The sequence below is a fragment of the Lynx canadensis genome, chromosome C1 (assembly GCF_007474595.2).
Source record: "Lynx canadensis isolate LIC74 chromosome C1, mLynCan4.pri.v2, whole genome shotgun sequence".
NCBI lineage: Eukaryota > Metazoa > Chordata > Mammalia > Carnivora > Felidae > Lynx > Lynx canadensis.
In genome coordinates this window covers 41,170,547-41,187,418 of record NC_044310.1, presented here as the reverse complement: position 1 = coordinate 41,187,418, position 16,872 = coordinate 41,170,547, and the positions used below count along the sequence as shown (strand labels likewise).

Here is a 16,872-nt window from a genome sequence, read left to right as displayed (position 1 = left end):
TCACCCCAAAGAGTACTACTTAACACATATGGTAACTGCCAAATCCAGTAACAAGAAAAGTAGGTCAACTCATCAGTACTTATGTATTATTATACATTACTGCATAATTTAGTTGTATCAATAACCAATCATAGATACTAAATTTAAAAATGATCTGGTACATATTAACACAGAATTTCACATTGAATATGGCCTTGAACTGTCTTATTTCTAAATAAAAATCAGTATTTTACCCCATAGAAAGCAGAAGAAAAGGAATATACCTTTACTAATATAACACTATAAAGGCAAGAATAAGCAACTCAGAAATAAGAAATTTTCATTATATCATATCACAGTTATTTTAAAAAAACAGAAAGTAAACAAACAAAAACTAACGAACTATCCAGAAGCTATGTAAAGACTCTTACTTGAAGCTGAAGAGTATGTCTAAGAATTGTTTCTTCTAAGGCATGGATCCACTTCTCTCGCTCATCAGCATCGCGAGCTGAAATAAAATATTATAAAAATTAAACCGCTAATTTCTACAAGACAGTTTCATGTTTTAAAGTAAAAATTTTAAACCTCAATACTAATGGGAGAGGTTTTAGTTGTGCCATTTTCTTAATAGGTTCATCTTCCTATCCTTTCTAAACATGCAATCCACTTGCAGCAATTTATAACAAAGGGAATAATTATGGTCAGTAATAGCAAGCTACACTTCACTGAGAACAACTAGAAAAGCTGGAAAAATTACTAAAAAATAATTGATTGGAGACAATAGAAAATAACAAGGTAATAAAGAAATAACAGGCCAAAGTCTAAAAGACAAACATCTAGAAGATAAGCCTTATATTGAAGGCCACTTTTCTCCTTATAAATTCCACCAAAGGAGTAGTAGACTGAGCAACGTACTTAAAAGCTTTGTCAGTATGTTTGGGCAGGAGCTGTATGGGAACTCTATGTATTTTCTGCTTAATTCTTCTATGAACCAAGAACCGCTTTAAAAAATAGTCTATTAAAAAAAAAAAAGCCTTGTCAAGGCAAAAGTTGGAAACCAAGGCCCACCACCAGTGGGGTCTCTAGTGAATAAGTCATGCTTCAATTAGGGTGTCATGGGGCTACACTTAATAGAGGGATTAAGAATAAAACAATTAAATTAACTGCTCAGTTCTGAATGGCAAAGAAAAATCTTCATGCCCAAAATGGATTAAAACAACCCCATGTTATTAGTGACTCTAGGTACCTGGCTAACAAAAGCAAACAAAATCTTTTCTGTAGGAAGATAACATCATTTCAACTGCTGAATCATCTCTATAAATAATTTTTTGATACAATATCTAGCACATAAGTACAGATAGCCAAGTATACAAGGATACAAAACTATACATTAATGAAAATCAAAAGACAATACAGGGGCATATAGGTGGCTCCGAAGGTTAAACATCCAGCTCTTGATTTCGGCTCAGGTCATGATCTCACAGTCTGTGAGCTCGAGCCCCACATCAGGCTCTGCACTGGTGGTGCAGAGCCTGCTTGGGATTCTGTCTCTCTCCCCCACTCATGCTCTCTCTCTTTCAAAATAAATAAATAAACTTAAAAAAACATAATCAGCAAAATTTAAAACTCAGTGGATGAGTTTAACAGCAGAATAAATCAACTAAGAGACAATTAGAGAAATGGAAGAGAGATCAGAAGAAACTTATCAGTATAAAAGACAGTAAGTCAAACAGATAGAAAATATTTTCAAAAAGGTAAGCAGGGCGCCTGGGTGACTCAGTCAGTTAAGCTTCTGACTTCGGCTCAGGTCACGTTCTCACTGTTTGTGAGTTCGAGCCCTGCATCGGGCTCTATGCAGACAGCTCAGAGCCTGGACCCTGCTTTGGATTCTCTGTCTCCCTCTCTCTCTTCCCCTCCCCCACCCATGCTCTCTTTCTGTCTCTCAAAAATAAATGTTAAAAAAAAATTTTTTTAAAAGCTCAGCAAGCAATTGAGCTAAACTCTCAAACAATGCTAGCCAAAAGACAACAGAGTACTATATTTAATGGATAAAAGAAAATAGCTTCCAATCTAGAATTTGGTGAACGTCCTTCAGGAACTAAGATGAAATAAAGTCATTTTCAGACCAAAAAAACTAAAAATTCGTCACCAGCAGACACTCATTAAAGAAAATTTGAGGGGCACTTGGGTGGCTCAGTCAGTTGAGCATCCGACTCTTGATTTCAGCTCAGGTCATCATCTCACAGTTTGTGAGACCAAGCCCCATGCCAAGGTCTGCGCTGACAAGGTGGAGCCTGATTGGAATTCTCTCTTCCCCCCCCACTCTGCCCCTTCCTCTCCCTCCCTCCCTCTCTCTCTAAATAAACTTAAAAAAAAAAAAAGAAAATTTGGAAAGGTATTCTCCATGCCTACATGGATAATGTCTGATGGAAGGTGGTAGAAGCAGGAAAGAATGGAGTCACAAAAATGGTAAGTATATTAAACCATAAGAAACCTAGGAATAAACCTAACCAAAGAGGTGAAAGACTGGTACTCTGAAAACTATAAAAACACTGATGAAAGAAATTAAAAAGGACACAAAGAACTAGAAAGACATTCCATGCTCATGGATTAGAAGAACAAATATTGTTAAAATATTTACACTACCCAAAGCAATCTACACATTTAATGCGATCCCTCTCAAAATACCATAAGCATTTTTCACAGAGCTAGAACAAACAATCCTAAAATTTGTATGGAACCACAAAAGACTCTGAATAGTCAAAGCAACCTTGAAAAAAACAAAGCAAAGCTGGAGGTATCACAATTCTGGACTTCAAGTTATATTACAAAGCTGTAGTGATCAAACAGTATAGTATGGTACTGGCATAAAAACAGAAACATAGATCAGTGGAACAGAATAGAAAAGTCAGAAATGAACCCACAACTATATGGTCAATTAATCTTTAACAAAGCAGGAAAGCATATCCAATAGGGAAAAGACAGTCTCTTCAACATATGGTGTTGGGAAAACTGGACAGCAACATGCAAAAGAATGAAACTGTACCACTGTTTTACACCATACACAAAAATAAATTCAAAATGGATTAAAGACCTAAATGTGAGACATGAAACCATTAAACTCCTAGAGAAGAACACAAGCAGTAATCTTTTTGACATCAGCCATAGCAAGTTCTGACTAGATACGTCTCCTGAGGCAAGGGAAACAAAAGCAAAAATAACTATTGGTACTTCATCAAAATAAAAAACCTCTGCACAGTGAAACAATCAACAAAACTAAAAGGCAACCTATGGAATGGGAGAAGATATTTGCAAATGACATATCTGATAAAGGGTTAGTATCCAAAATTATAAAGAACTCAACAAACTCAACACCTAAAAAACAAATAATCCAATTAAAAAGTGAGTGGAAGACATGAATAGACAATTTTCCAAAGAAGACATCCAGATGGCTAACAGACACATGGAAAGATGTTCAACATCACTCATAATCAAGAATACAAGTCAAAACCACAATGAGATAGCACCTGACACCCGTCAGATGACTAAAATCAGTAACACAAGAAACAACAGGTGTTGACAAGGATGTGGAGAAAGGGGAACCTTATTATACTATTGGTGAGAATGCAAACTAGTCCAGCCACTCTAGAAAACAGTATAGAGGTTCCTCAAAAAAGTTAAAAATACAACTACCCTATGATGCAGCAATTGCACTATTAGGTATTTACTCATTCAAAGGGATACATGTACCCCAATGTTTACAGCAGTATTATCTACAACAGCCAAACTATGAAAATAGCCCAAGTGTCCATCAACTAATGAATGGATAAAGAAAATGTGGAATAGATATACAATGGAATATCATTCAGCCATAAAAATGAAATCTTGCCAGAATGATGTGGATGGAGTGACAGTATATTATTATGCTAAGAGAAAAGAGAAAGACAAATACCATATGATTTCACTCATATGTGGAACTTAAGAAACAAAACACATGAGCATAGAGAAAAAGAGGGAGAGAGAGAGGCAAATCAAGAAACAGACGTAACTATAGAAAACAAACTTATGGTTACCAGAGGGGAGGAGGGTTGTGGAATGGGTTAAATAGGTGATGGGGATTAAAGAGGGCACTTGTGATGAGCACTGGCTGTTGTATAGAAGTGTTGAACCACTAAATTGTACACCTGAAACCAGTATTACACTGTATGTTAACTAACTGGAATTTAAATAAAAACCTAAAAAAAAAAAAAGAAAAAAACAGTTAAAAAATGGTAAGTACATTGGGGCGCCTGGGTGGCTCAGTCGGTTAAGCGGCCGACTTCGGCTCAGGTCATGATCTCGCGGTCCGTGAGTTCAAGCCCCGCGTCAGGCTCTGTGCTGACAGCTCAGACCCTGGAGCCTATTTCAGATTCTGTGACTCCCTCTCTCTGACCCTTCCCTGTTCATGCTCTGTCTCTTTCTGTCTCAAAAATAAACGTTAAAAAAATTTTAAAAAAATAATAAAAATAAAAAAATGGTAAGTACATGGGCAAAACTAAATGCATATTGACTACATAAAATAATAATACCTTGTGAAGTTAAATACATACAAAATTAAATACAAACAACTGAAAATAAAGTAGGAAAGAGAAAATGGAGTTAAAGAATTCTAAAGTTCTGCATTGTTTGGAAAGAAGATAAAATTACCAATTAACATTAGATTTTGATAACTGAAAGATTTATGTTGTAATTTTTAGAGTAATCACTATAAGGTTAAGTGTTTAACTTCCCACATAATAAATAAAAAAATCAGTAATGAAAAATAATCCAAAAATTTACAAGAAAGAGAAAAAAGAAACAAAATACAAGACAAAAAGAAAACATATGGTAAAATGGTAAAATTTTAACCCTAAAACACCAATAATTAAATTAGGTATAAATGAAGTATGTAAATGTTCCAATTAGAAAAAGAAGAATTTTTAAACAAGATTTTATGACACAAGAGATACTCATTAAATATAAGGATACAGAAATATTAAAAATAGGAGTATAAAAAAAGACAGACCATAGAAATACTAACTCTAAAAAAGTTGATATTATTCAAATCACACAAAATAGACTTTACCAGAAGATCAAGAGGCTCACTTTGCAAATGCCACAGAATTTTATCATCAAGAAGATACAATAAATATAAATTTATATGTAGCTAATAATATGTATTCAAAAATATATGTATATGGCAAAAACATATAGAATATAAGGAAAAATAGACAAAACACCACCATCATAGTGGCAGATTTTTTATTTTAAAAAAAATTTTTTTTTAACATTTTTATTTATTTTTGAGACAGAGAGAGACAGAGCATGAACGGGGGAGGGGCAGAGAGAGAGGGAGACACAGAATTGGAAGCGGGCTCCAGGCTCTGAGCCATCAGCCCAGAGCCCGACGCAGGGCTCGAACTCACGGACCGTGAGATCGTGACCTGAGCTGAAGTCGGACGCTCAACCGACTGAGCCACCCAGGCGCCCATAGTGGCAGATTTTAATACAACTCATTCATCTCCCAATTAGATGAAGCAGACAAAAAATTAGTAAGCATCTAGAAAATATGAATAATCCCTGATGAATAAACTTGATCCAATGGACATACATAGAGCACTACACACAACAAATGTGAAACAGACATTCTTTTCAAGCACACACAGAATATTTCTAAAAACTGACCATACAGCAGCTCTTCCAACAATAGCCAGGTTATGGAAAGAGCCTAAATGCCCATCAACTGATGAATGGATAAAGAAGATACGGTTTATATATACAATGGAATACCACTTGGCAATGAGAAAGAATGAAATCCTGCCATTTGCAACAACGTGTATGGAACTGGAGGGTATTATGCTAAGTGAAGTAAGCCAGAGAAAGACAGATACCATATGTTCTCATGTGGAGCTTGAAAAACTTAATAGAAGACCATGGGGGGAGGGGAGGGGAGGGGAGGGGAGGGGAGGGGAGGGGAGGGGAGGGGAGGGGAGGGGAGGGGAGGGGAAGGGAAGGGAAGGGAAAGGAGGGAAGGGGAGGGGAGGGGAGGGAAAGGGAAGGGAAAAAATAGTTTCAAACAGAGAGGGAGGCAAACCATAAGAGACTCTTAAATACAGAGAACAAACTGAGGGTTGATTGGGGGGGGGACAGGTGAGGGGGTAAGTGAGTGATGGGCATTGAGGAGGGCACTTGTTGGGATGAGCACTGGATGTTGTATGTAAGCAATGACTCACAGGAATCTATCCCCAAAACCAAGACAAGAAAAGAATAAGGAACTGCCATAACTAAATGTAATGCAGGATCTTGGATTGAATCCTGGAAGAGAAAAGGAACATTAGAGGAAAAATCAAATGATTTGTGGTTTAATTAAAAGCATTTTAGCATCTGTGGTTTAATTAAAAGCATTGTACCAAATGAGTGGAAGATTCAGCTCAGGACATCAGAGCCTGAGCAAGATGAGGAGGGCACGCGGTAGTAACCCCTTATCAACAAGGGATACATTCCAAGACACCCAGTGGATGCCTGAAACCATGGACAGTAATGAACCCTATATATACAGTGTTTTTTCCTATACATACTTATGATAAAGTTTATTTATAAATTAGTAAGAGATCACTAATTAGTAAGAGATTAACAACAGTAACTAATAATAAATAAAACAATTATAAAAATATACTGTAATAAAAGTTATGTGAATGTGGCCCATTTCTCACATACATGAATGCTCTTAAAATATATATATATATATTTAATATTGTTTATTTATTTTTGAGAGAGAGAGAGACACACACACAGAGCGTGAGTTGGGGGAGAGGCAGAGGGAGGCAGAGAGAGAGGGAGACACAGAATCCGAAGCAGGCTCCAGGCTCTGAGCTGTCAGCACAGGGCCTAATACGAAGCTCAAACTCACAGACTGAGAGATCATGACCTGAGCCGAAGTCAGATGGTCTACTGACTGAGCCACCCAGGCGCCCCTTAAAATATCTTAATGTACTGTACTCACCCTTCTTCTTGTGATGATGTGAGATGATAAAATGTCTATGTGATGAGATAAAGTGAAGTAAATTAATACAGGCACTATGAAGTAGCATTAGGCCATTACTGACTTGGCAATATGTTAGAAGGATCATCTGCTTCCAGAACACAGTTAACTGTGAGTAATTAAAACCGCAGAAAGCAAAACTGCGCATGAAGGGGCACTACTGTACATCATACCAATGGACAATGTGGCATGAGGCATCAAAGCCCAAAACAGGATGAAGAGGGAATCTACACAGTGGAAGAGTCCAGCATGAAGAGTCAGAAGACAAGAAAGGTGAAGAGGGAGTCCACATTGCAGGGGACAGAGTCAAGTGGGCACAAGGTTTCCAAGGCTGGGTGGAGTAAGGATGATATTCACACAAAGTAGGTAATGATAGGAACTACATACAGGAGGATTGGCCAAGTAAGTAAACACAACAAGGATAAAGGATTTCTCACTGTTGGAAAATAGTGTTACAAATAATGTAAGCGAGAAAACCAGAATGATTTCTGGGGTGTGAGACTGGAAATGGAGGTATCGGTATGAACTCATGGTTTTGGCTATATAAATAAATACATATGGAAATATGGACATGGATGCACATGCACGCATATAACATTTACATGTTTCTTAGCTATGAGAGAGCCTGAGTCCCATGACACCTAACAGTGCCAAATACACCTAAAACCAGGTATTGATTTCTGAAAGCCATTCTCCTTTCAAAGGTACCAGGGCTTCTTGGAAAAATGGTTGATTATAGAACTAGGAAGGAAGGGAGAAAATAAGCCTAGAATCCTTTTTTCTTTTCTTTTCTTTCTTTGTGTGTGTGTGTGTGTGTGTGTGTGTGTGTGTGTGTGTGCCAGAAAGTAAGTAAGGAAATGCTTTTTTGTGCCAGAAAGTAAGGAAATACTCAGAGAATTATAGGGACATGTAAAAAGAATACAGAAGTCAGCTTAAAGGGAATTCTAGTGGCCAAACTGAGGGCAATTTAAGCATCAAAATAAATAATGATAGTAAAGAATTATAGTCTGTTGAGGGGCGCCTGGGTGGCGCAGTCGGTTAAGCGTCCGACTTCAGCCAGGTCACGATCTCGCGGTCCGTGAGTTCGAGCCCCGCGTCAGGCTCTGGGCTGATGGTTCAGAGCCTGGAGCTTGCTTCCGATTCTGTGTCTCCCTCTCTCTCTGCCCCTCCCCCGTTCATGCTCTGTCTCTCTCTGTCCCAAAAATAAATAAACGTTGAAAAAAAAATTAAAAAAAAAAAGAATTATAGTCTGTTGAGTAAAACAAGATACTATGTTACTACTGATATATAAATATATATATATATACATATATATGTATATGTACATATATGTATATACACACACACACTGGAAGTTTGATGAGGAATGGGATATTGGCATAGCTTCAAAATACTTCCCCACAAAATATTAACTAAGTTGGGAAAAAGATTAAATTTAACAACAAAAGCCTGGCAATACCACCTTAATGAGATGATTAAAGTAAATGTCATCAGTAATGGGATATATTGAAACCCTGTGAAAAGAACACAGAATCATGTCTGTGATCTTTGAGTCAAAGACAGGTAATCTGAATCAAATTATAAAGAAACATCAGAAAAAAACAAACTGGGGGACATTCTACAAAATAATTAGCCTATAACCTTTAAAAGTGTCAAGGTCAGGGGCGTCTGGCTGGCTCAATCATTGGAGCATGAGACTCTTGGGGTTGTGGGTTCAAGCCCCACAATGGGTATAGAGATTACTTAAAAATAAAATCTTTAAAGAAAAAGTGTCAAGATCATAAAAGTCAAGGAAAGGAAAGACTGTGGAACCATTCCAGACTGAAGGAGACTAAAGAGACATGATAACTAAATGTAAAATGTGATGCTGAACCAGATCCTCTTGCTATAAAGGACTTTATTGGGACAACTGGAAAAGTTTGAACAGAGTCTAAGGATTAGAAAGCATTAAGGCATCAATGTTAATTTCTTGATTTTAATGGTTGTATAGTATGTATAGAGGAAAACTTCCTTATTTGCAGGAAATATTTTAAAAAGCAGGGATGATGGGACATTCAATTAGCAACTTTCAGTTTGGGAGGAGGATTGTACTGTACTTGCAACTTTTCTGTGAGTATAAGATTGAATCATACTTTAAAAATCATATTTAAAATTATGATAAATCAAAGAAGACATAAATAAATGGAAATATTTCTTCAGGGACTGTAAAATTCAATACTGCAACCTATTCAAATTAATCTATAGATTAAATGCAAAGCAAATTAAAATTCCAAAAGGCATTTTTAAGCTTTGTCAAGTTGATTCTAAAATTCAAAATGGTACAAAAGATAAAGAATAGCAAAGGCTTCCTGGAAAAGAGAGAGAAGGTTTACTGTATCAAATATAGAGTAATAAAGAAAATGTGGTATTAGAGCAAGGCTATATAAACACACCAAGGAAACAGAACAGAGCCCAGAAACAGGCCCACTCATATATATAAACACTTGATTTGTGACAAATGTGGCACCTAAGAGCAGTTAGGAACAATCTTTCAATATATAATTGTAGGACAATATGGGAAAAAAAGAAACCTGACCATACCTTTACTACACACAAAAATTAATTCCAGGCGATTGCTTTATTCTTAACTGTGAAAGAACAACAAAGCTTCCAGAAGATAGAACAGGAGAATATCATCATAATTTGGGGATAGAAAAAAAGCTTCTTAAACAGGATACAGAACTAATTACAAAGAAAATGACTGATAAATTTAACTACATCAAAGTTAAGAATTTTGGTTCATCAAAAGACATCATTTAGAGAATGTCATAATAAGCTACTGTGACATACAGAGTTAAAGAACATGGACTCTAGGTTCAAACCTGAGCTTTGCTAGTTATTAACCATATAATTTGCAACAAATTATAAGCCTCAGTATTCTCATTTGTAAAATGACAGTAATAGTATCTACCACAAAGGGTTATTTCGGAGATTAAATGAGTTAATACAAATACAACACTTGGACAGGTAAATGACATAAAGTGCTCAATAAGCATTAAATTATTACTATCAAACTGTTGAGGATTAATTATGATCTGGCCCTGATTTCAAGGAGTTCAAAATCTAGTAAAGAAAGATTTGTATTTAACTATATGAATTCATGGCTTATGCCCACCACCCGCCCTGCCCCCACACACAAAGGAAGTGAATAAAAAAATCAGGGAAGAGCTCCTTGAGGAGTTACACCCTAAAGAATAAGAATTAGTCGGGGCGCCTGGGTGGCGCAGTCGGTTGAGCGTCCGACTTCAGCCAGGTCACGATCTCGCCGTCCGTGAGTTCGAGCCCCGCGTCAGGCTCTGGGCTGATGGCTCAGAGCCTGGAGCCTGTTTCTGATTCTGTGTCTCCCTCTCTCTCTGCCCCTCCCCCGTTCATGCTCTGTCTCTCTCTGCCCAAAAATAAATAAACGTTGAAAAAAAATTAAAAAAAAAAAAAAAGAATAAGAATTAGTTTGTTAAGTAGAGAGGGTAAGAACATCTTGAAAGAGAAAAGAACAATAATAAAGACACTGAGACATGAAAAAGGTATATTTGGGAAACTGGTTTAAATATGTCTAGAACATTGGATTGATTTGGGGAGGAGGAAATGGCAAAAGATTAGGATCCCAGCCCAAGGAGTACAAATGGACTTTATCCTTAAGACAATGGAAAGCCCTTAAAAAGTTCAAGCATGAGAATGACATGGTCTAATCTGCATATTAGGAACATCAGTCTGGCAGTGTTGTAGAGAATGAAAAATGGGGCAAAAATTGAGGGGGTCACACCAGTTAGGAAGTGGTTGTACCAGTAAGGCCAGAATTGAGAAATGGTTAGGGCATGACAAGGGGTGTTATTCTCACTGCCATCAGGCCACCAAATGGTAATCATCTTTAAATCTGCCACCTCCTCACAAATGATATCAGATACCAGGTTCATCAGATTCTTCCTTGAGATAGTCCCTCTTTCTATCCTGTCTTTCAATTCCTAGTGACTACATGCTGGTTCAAGCAGTCATACAGTCTTATGTCTGTAAACAAAATATCATCACAAATGTAGTACATGTGTATACTCTGCAACCTCCAACACAGCCTGCACACCTCAGATTGAGCTTATATTGAAATGCTATTTAGGAGTGCCTGGGTGGCTCAGTCAGTTGAGCATCCGACTTTGGCTCAGGTCATGAGCTCATGGCTCGTAAGTCGGAGCCCAGTGTCAGGCTCTGTGCTGACAGCTCAGAGCCTGGAGCCTGCTTCAGATTCTGTGTTTCCATCTCTCTCTGCCCCTCTCCACTCACGCTCTCCCTCTTTCTCAAAAATAAACATTAACATTTTTTTTAAAAAAAGAAATGCTAGGGGCGCCTGGGTGGCTCAGTCGGTTAAGCGTCTGACTTCGGCTCAGGTCACGATCTCGCGGTATGTGAGTTCGAACCCCGCGTCAGGCTGACTGCTCAGAGCCTGGAGCTTGTTTCAGATTCTGTGTCTCCCTCTCTCTCTGACCCTCCCCCACTCACACTCTGTCTCTCTCTGTCTCAAAAATAAATAAATGTTAAAAAAAAATTAAAAAAAAAAGAAATGCTATTTCTATTTTTAAAAACCTCAAAAATTGACCATATTCTACAGAATTCACCTAACCTCCCTGTTTAACAATAAAATCCCTCCACATCTTCCATTTCATGTTTGTTTTACATGAACCAAACCATCTTCTCAATGACCTTAAAACACTCTAAATTATCTTCATGGAATACTTTTTCCCTCTGTGAACCTTAACATTGACTTTACCCTTCCTTCCATCTACCTAAACATCACATGCCTCAGAATAAGTCCTAGCTCTCCTCAAGGAAGTCTTACCTAACTAGTCCAACAGCAGTGATCTCTTTCTCCTTAAATGCCAATGCATCATTCAATTATTCTTTGATCAAGTATTTATTGACTACCTATAAAATTTAATCTTATACTGCCCACACACTGTTATTTACACTTTTTCACGTGTTTATGTTTTGTCTCTAAGATTTTAGGTTTTCTGACAATATTAACCATAGTGTTTATCACAGTATTAGATATATCCATCCATCTTCCTATCCATCCATCCAACATTTATTTAGTAGCTAGTAAATACCAAGTACTGTTTAGAAACTGGGGATATATATTCAAATAAGACCCAGTCCCTGTTTGTGTAGAACATACACTCCAGTGACAGAAAACATATGCAAACTGACAACCGCTACTATACAGATGACTGAGTAAATCAGTGTAAGCAGAGTTCAAGGGGTGTATACTTGTGGAGATGAACTCAAGGAAGGCTTGAGCTCATCAAGGAAGCCTTCTAGAGCATGGAGATTAGAGTTGAGTTTTTAAAACTGAGTGAGGGGCACCTGGGTGGCTCAGTCAGTTAAGCTTCTGACTTCAGCTCAGGTCATGATCTCACAGTTCATGAGTTCAAGCCCTGCATTGGGCTCTGTGCTGACAGCTTGGAGCCTGGAGCTTGCTTTGGATTCTGTGTGTGCGTGTGCGTGTGTGTCTGCCCCTCCCCCACTTGTGTTCTGTCTCTTTCTCAAAAATAAATAAAACATGAAAAAAAATTTTAACTGAGAGAGTTAGAGGCAAAGGTGTGGATGTGGAGGGAGGGAGGAGATAGGGAAAGGAAGAAGGAGAGGGAGATGTGAAGGAGGAGAGGGAGAAGGGATGTGTGGTGAGGGAAGCACTGACAAGGGAGGTATTCAAAGGTAAAGAGGGCAGTATAAGCAAAGTTAAACATGTGGCAAATTACTGTATGAGAATATAAACTAAGAACCAGAAAATATAGCCCATGCTTTGCTACTTTTTTCTAGTGTTGACCTTAGCAAGTCACACCATCTGAATACTCATTTTAGCATTTTCAAATTAGAGGCTTACTGGCATAAAGATGGGCATATAGGAGGCGCAGGAAGATGGCGGCGTAGGAGGACGCTGGGCTCACCGCGCGTCCTGCTGATCACTTAGATTCCACCTACACCTGCCTAAATAACCCAGAAAACCGCCAGAGGATTAGCAGAACGGAGTCACCGGACCCAAGCGCAGACGAGAGGCCCACGGAAGAGGGTAGGAAGGGCGGCGAGGCGGTGCGCGCTCCACGGACTGGCGGGAGGGAGCCGGGGCGGAGGGGCGGCTCGCCAGCCAAGCAGAGCCCTCGAGTCCGGCTTGCAAAAGCGGAGGGGCCTGACGGACTGTGTTCCAACAGCAAGCGCGACTTAGCGTCTGGGAGGTCATAAGTTAACAGCTCTGCTCGGAAAGCGGGAAGGCTGGAGGACAAAGGGAGGGTGAGCTGCGGAGCCCCCGGAGGACAGAGCTCAGTTTGGCGGGGAACAAAGGCGCTCGCCAGCGCCATCTCCCCCGCCCATCCCCCAGCCAAAATCCCAAAGGGAACCGGTTCCGGCCAGGGAAATTGCTCGCTCCGCGCAAACACCCAACTCTGTGCTTCTGCGGAGCCAAACCTCCGGCAGCTGATCTGACTCCCTCCGGCTGCCACAGGGCCCCTCCTGAAGTGGATCACCTAAGGAGAAGCGAGCTAAGCCTGCCCCCCCTCCCGCCGTGCACCTTGCCTTCCCACCCCAGCTAATACGCCAGATCCCCAGCATCACAAGCCTGGCAGTGTGCAAGTAGCCCAGACGGGCCACGTCACCCCACAGTGAATCCCACCCCTAGGAGAGGGGAAGAGAAGGCACACACCAGTCTGACTGTGGCCCCAGCGGTGGGCTGGGGGCAGACATCAGGACTGACTGCGGCCCCGCCCACCAACTCCAGTTATACACCACAGCACAGGGGAAGTGCCCTGCAGGTCCTCACCACACCAGGGACTATCCAAAATGACCAAGCGGAAGAATTCCCCTCAGAAGAATCTCCAGGAAATAACAACAGCCAATGAGCTGATCAAAAAGGATTTAAATAATATAACAGAAAGTGAATTTAGAATAATAGTCATAAAATTAATCGCTGGGCTGGAAAACAGTATACAGGACAGCAGAGAATCTCTTGCTACAGAGATCAAGGGACTAAGGAACAGTCACGAGGAGCTGAAAAACGCTTTAAAGGAAATGCAAAACAAAATGCAAACCACCACAGCTCGGATGGAAGAGGCAGAGGAGAGAATAGGTGAACTAGAAGATAAAGTTATGGAAAAAGAGGAAGCTGAGAAAAAGAGAGATAAAAAAATCCAGGAGTATGAGGGGAAAATTAGAGAACTAAGTGATACACTAAAAAGAAATAATATACGCATAATTGGTATTCCAGAGGAGGAAGAGAGAGGGAAAGGTGCTGAAGGGGTACTTGAAGAAATAATAGCTGAGAACTTCCCTGAACTGGGGAAGGAAAAAGGCATTGAAATCCAAGAGGCACAGAGAACTCCCTTCAGACATAACTTGAATCGATCTTCTGCACGACATATCATAGTGAAACTGGCAAAATACAAGGATAAAGAGAAAATTCTGAAAGCAGCAAGGGGTAAACGTGCCCTCACATATAAAGGGAGACCTATAAGACTCGTGACTGATCTCTCTTTTGAAACTTGGCAGGCCAGAAAGAATTGGCACGAGATTTTCAGGGTGCTAGACAGCAAAAATATGCAGCCGAGAATCCTTTATCCAGCAAGTCTGTCATTTAGAATAGAAGGAGAGATAAAGGTCTTCCCAAACAAACAAAAACTGAAGGAATTTGTCACCACTAAACCAGCCCTACAAGAGATCCTAAGGGGGACCCTGTGAGACAAAGTACTAGAGACATCACTACAAGCATAAAACATACAGACATCACAATGACTCTAAACCCGTATCTTTCTATAATAACACTGAATGTAAACGGATTAAATGCGCCAACCAAAAGACATAGGGTATCAGAATGGATAAAAAAACAAGACCCATCTATTTGCTGTCTACAAGAGACTCATTTTAGACCTGAGGACACCTTTAGATTCAGAGTGAGGGGATGGAGAACTATTTATCATGCTACTGGAAGCCAAAAGAAAGCTGGAGTAGCCATACTTATATCAGACAAACTAGACTTTAAATTAAAGGCTGTAACAAGAGATGAAGAAGGACATTATATAATAGTTACAGGGTCTATCCATCAGGAAGAGCTAACAATTATAAATGTCTATGCGCCGAATACCGGAGCCCCCAAGTATATAAAACAATTACTCATAAACAGAAGCAACCTTATTGATAAGAATGTGGTAATTGCAGGAGACTTTAACACCCCACTTACAGAAATGGATAGATCATCTAGACACACAGTCAATAAAGAAACAAGGGCCCTGAATGAGACATTGGATCAGATGGACTTGACAGATATATTTAGAACTCTGCATCCCAAAGCAACAGAATATACTTTCTTCTCGAGTGCACATGGAACATTCTCCAAGATAGATCATATACTGGGTCACAAAACAGCCCTTCATAAGTTTACAAGAATTGAAATTATACCATGCATACTTTCAGACCACAATGCTATGAAGCTTGAAATCAACCACAGGAAAAAGTCTGGAAAACCTCCAAAAGCGTGGAGGTTAAAGAACACCCTACTAACGAATGAGTGGGTCAACCAGGCAATTAGAGAAGAAATCAAAAAATATATGGAAACAAACGAAAATGAAAATACAACAATCCAAACGCTTTGGGACGCAGCGAAGGCAGTCCTGAGAGGAAAATACATTGCAATCCAGGCCTATCTCAAGAAACAAGAAAAATCCCAAATACAAAATCTAACAGCACACCTAAAGGAAATAGAAGCAGAACAGCAAAGGCAGCCTAAACCCAGCAGAAGAAGAGAAATAATAAAGATCAGAGCAGAAATAAACAATATAGAATCTAAAAAAACTGTAGAGCAGATCAACGAAACCAAGAGTTGGTTTTTTGAAAAAATTAACAAAATTGACAAACCTCTAGCCAGGCTTCTCAAAAAGAAAAGGGAGATGACCCAAATAGATAAAATCATGAATGAAAATGGAATGATTACAACCAATCCCTCAGAGATACAAACAATTATCAGGGAATACTATGAAAAATTATATGCCAACAAATTGGACAACCTGGAAGAAATGGACACATTCCTGAACACCCACACTCTTCCAAAACTCAATCAGGAGGAAATAGAAAGCTTGAACAGACCCATAACCAGCGAAGAAATTGAATCGGTTATCAAAAATCTCCCAACAAATAAGAGTCCAGGACCAGATGGCTTCCCAGGGGAGTTCTACCAGACATTTGAAGCAGAGATAATACCTATCCTTCTCAAGCTATTCCAAGAAATAGAAAGGGAAGGAAAACTTCCCAACTCATTCTATGAAGCCAGTATTACTTTGATTCCTAAACCAGACAGAGACCCAGTAAAAAAAGAGAACTACAGGCCAATATCCCTGATGAATACGGATGCAAAAATTCTCAATAAGATACTAGCAAATCGAATTCAACAGCATATAAAAAGAATTATTCACCATGATCAAGTGGGATTCATTCCTGGGATGCAGGGCTGGTTCAACATTCGCAAATCAATCAACGTGATACATCACATTAACAAAAAAAAAGAGAAGAACCATATGATCCTGTCAATCGATGCAGAAAAGGCCTTTGACAAAATCCAGCACCCTTTCTTAATAAAAACCCTTGAGAAAGTCGGGATAGAAGGAACATACTTAAAGATCATAAAAGCCATTTATGAAAAGCCCACAGCTAACATCATCCTCAACGGGGAAAAACTGAGAGCTTTTTCCCTGAGATCAGGAACACGACAGGGATGCCCACTCTCACCGCTGTTGTTTAACATAGTGCTGGAAGTTCTAGCATCAGCAATC

The 16,872-nt window shown here is 39.2% G+C and overlaps 1 protein-coding gene across 5 annotated transcripts in view; it reads right to left on the bottom strand.

Moving 5' to 3' along the window:
- OSBPL9 (oxysterol binding protein like 9) overlaps nucleotides 1–16,872 on the bottom strand; it is a 200,663-nt gene that overhangs the window by 79,571 nt on the left and 104,220 nt on the right. For all 5 annotated transcript variants that reach the window (XM_030324176.2, XM_030324180.2, XM_030324177.2 and 2 more), the window contains exon 4: nucleotides 411–487. In XM_030324176.2, coding sequence (XP_030180036.1) covers nucleotides 411–487 — 77 coding nt within the window. The remainder of the gene's footprint in view (nucleotides 1–410; nucleotides 488–16,872) is intronic.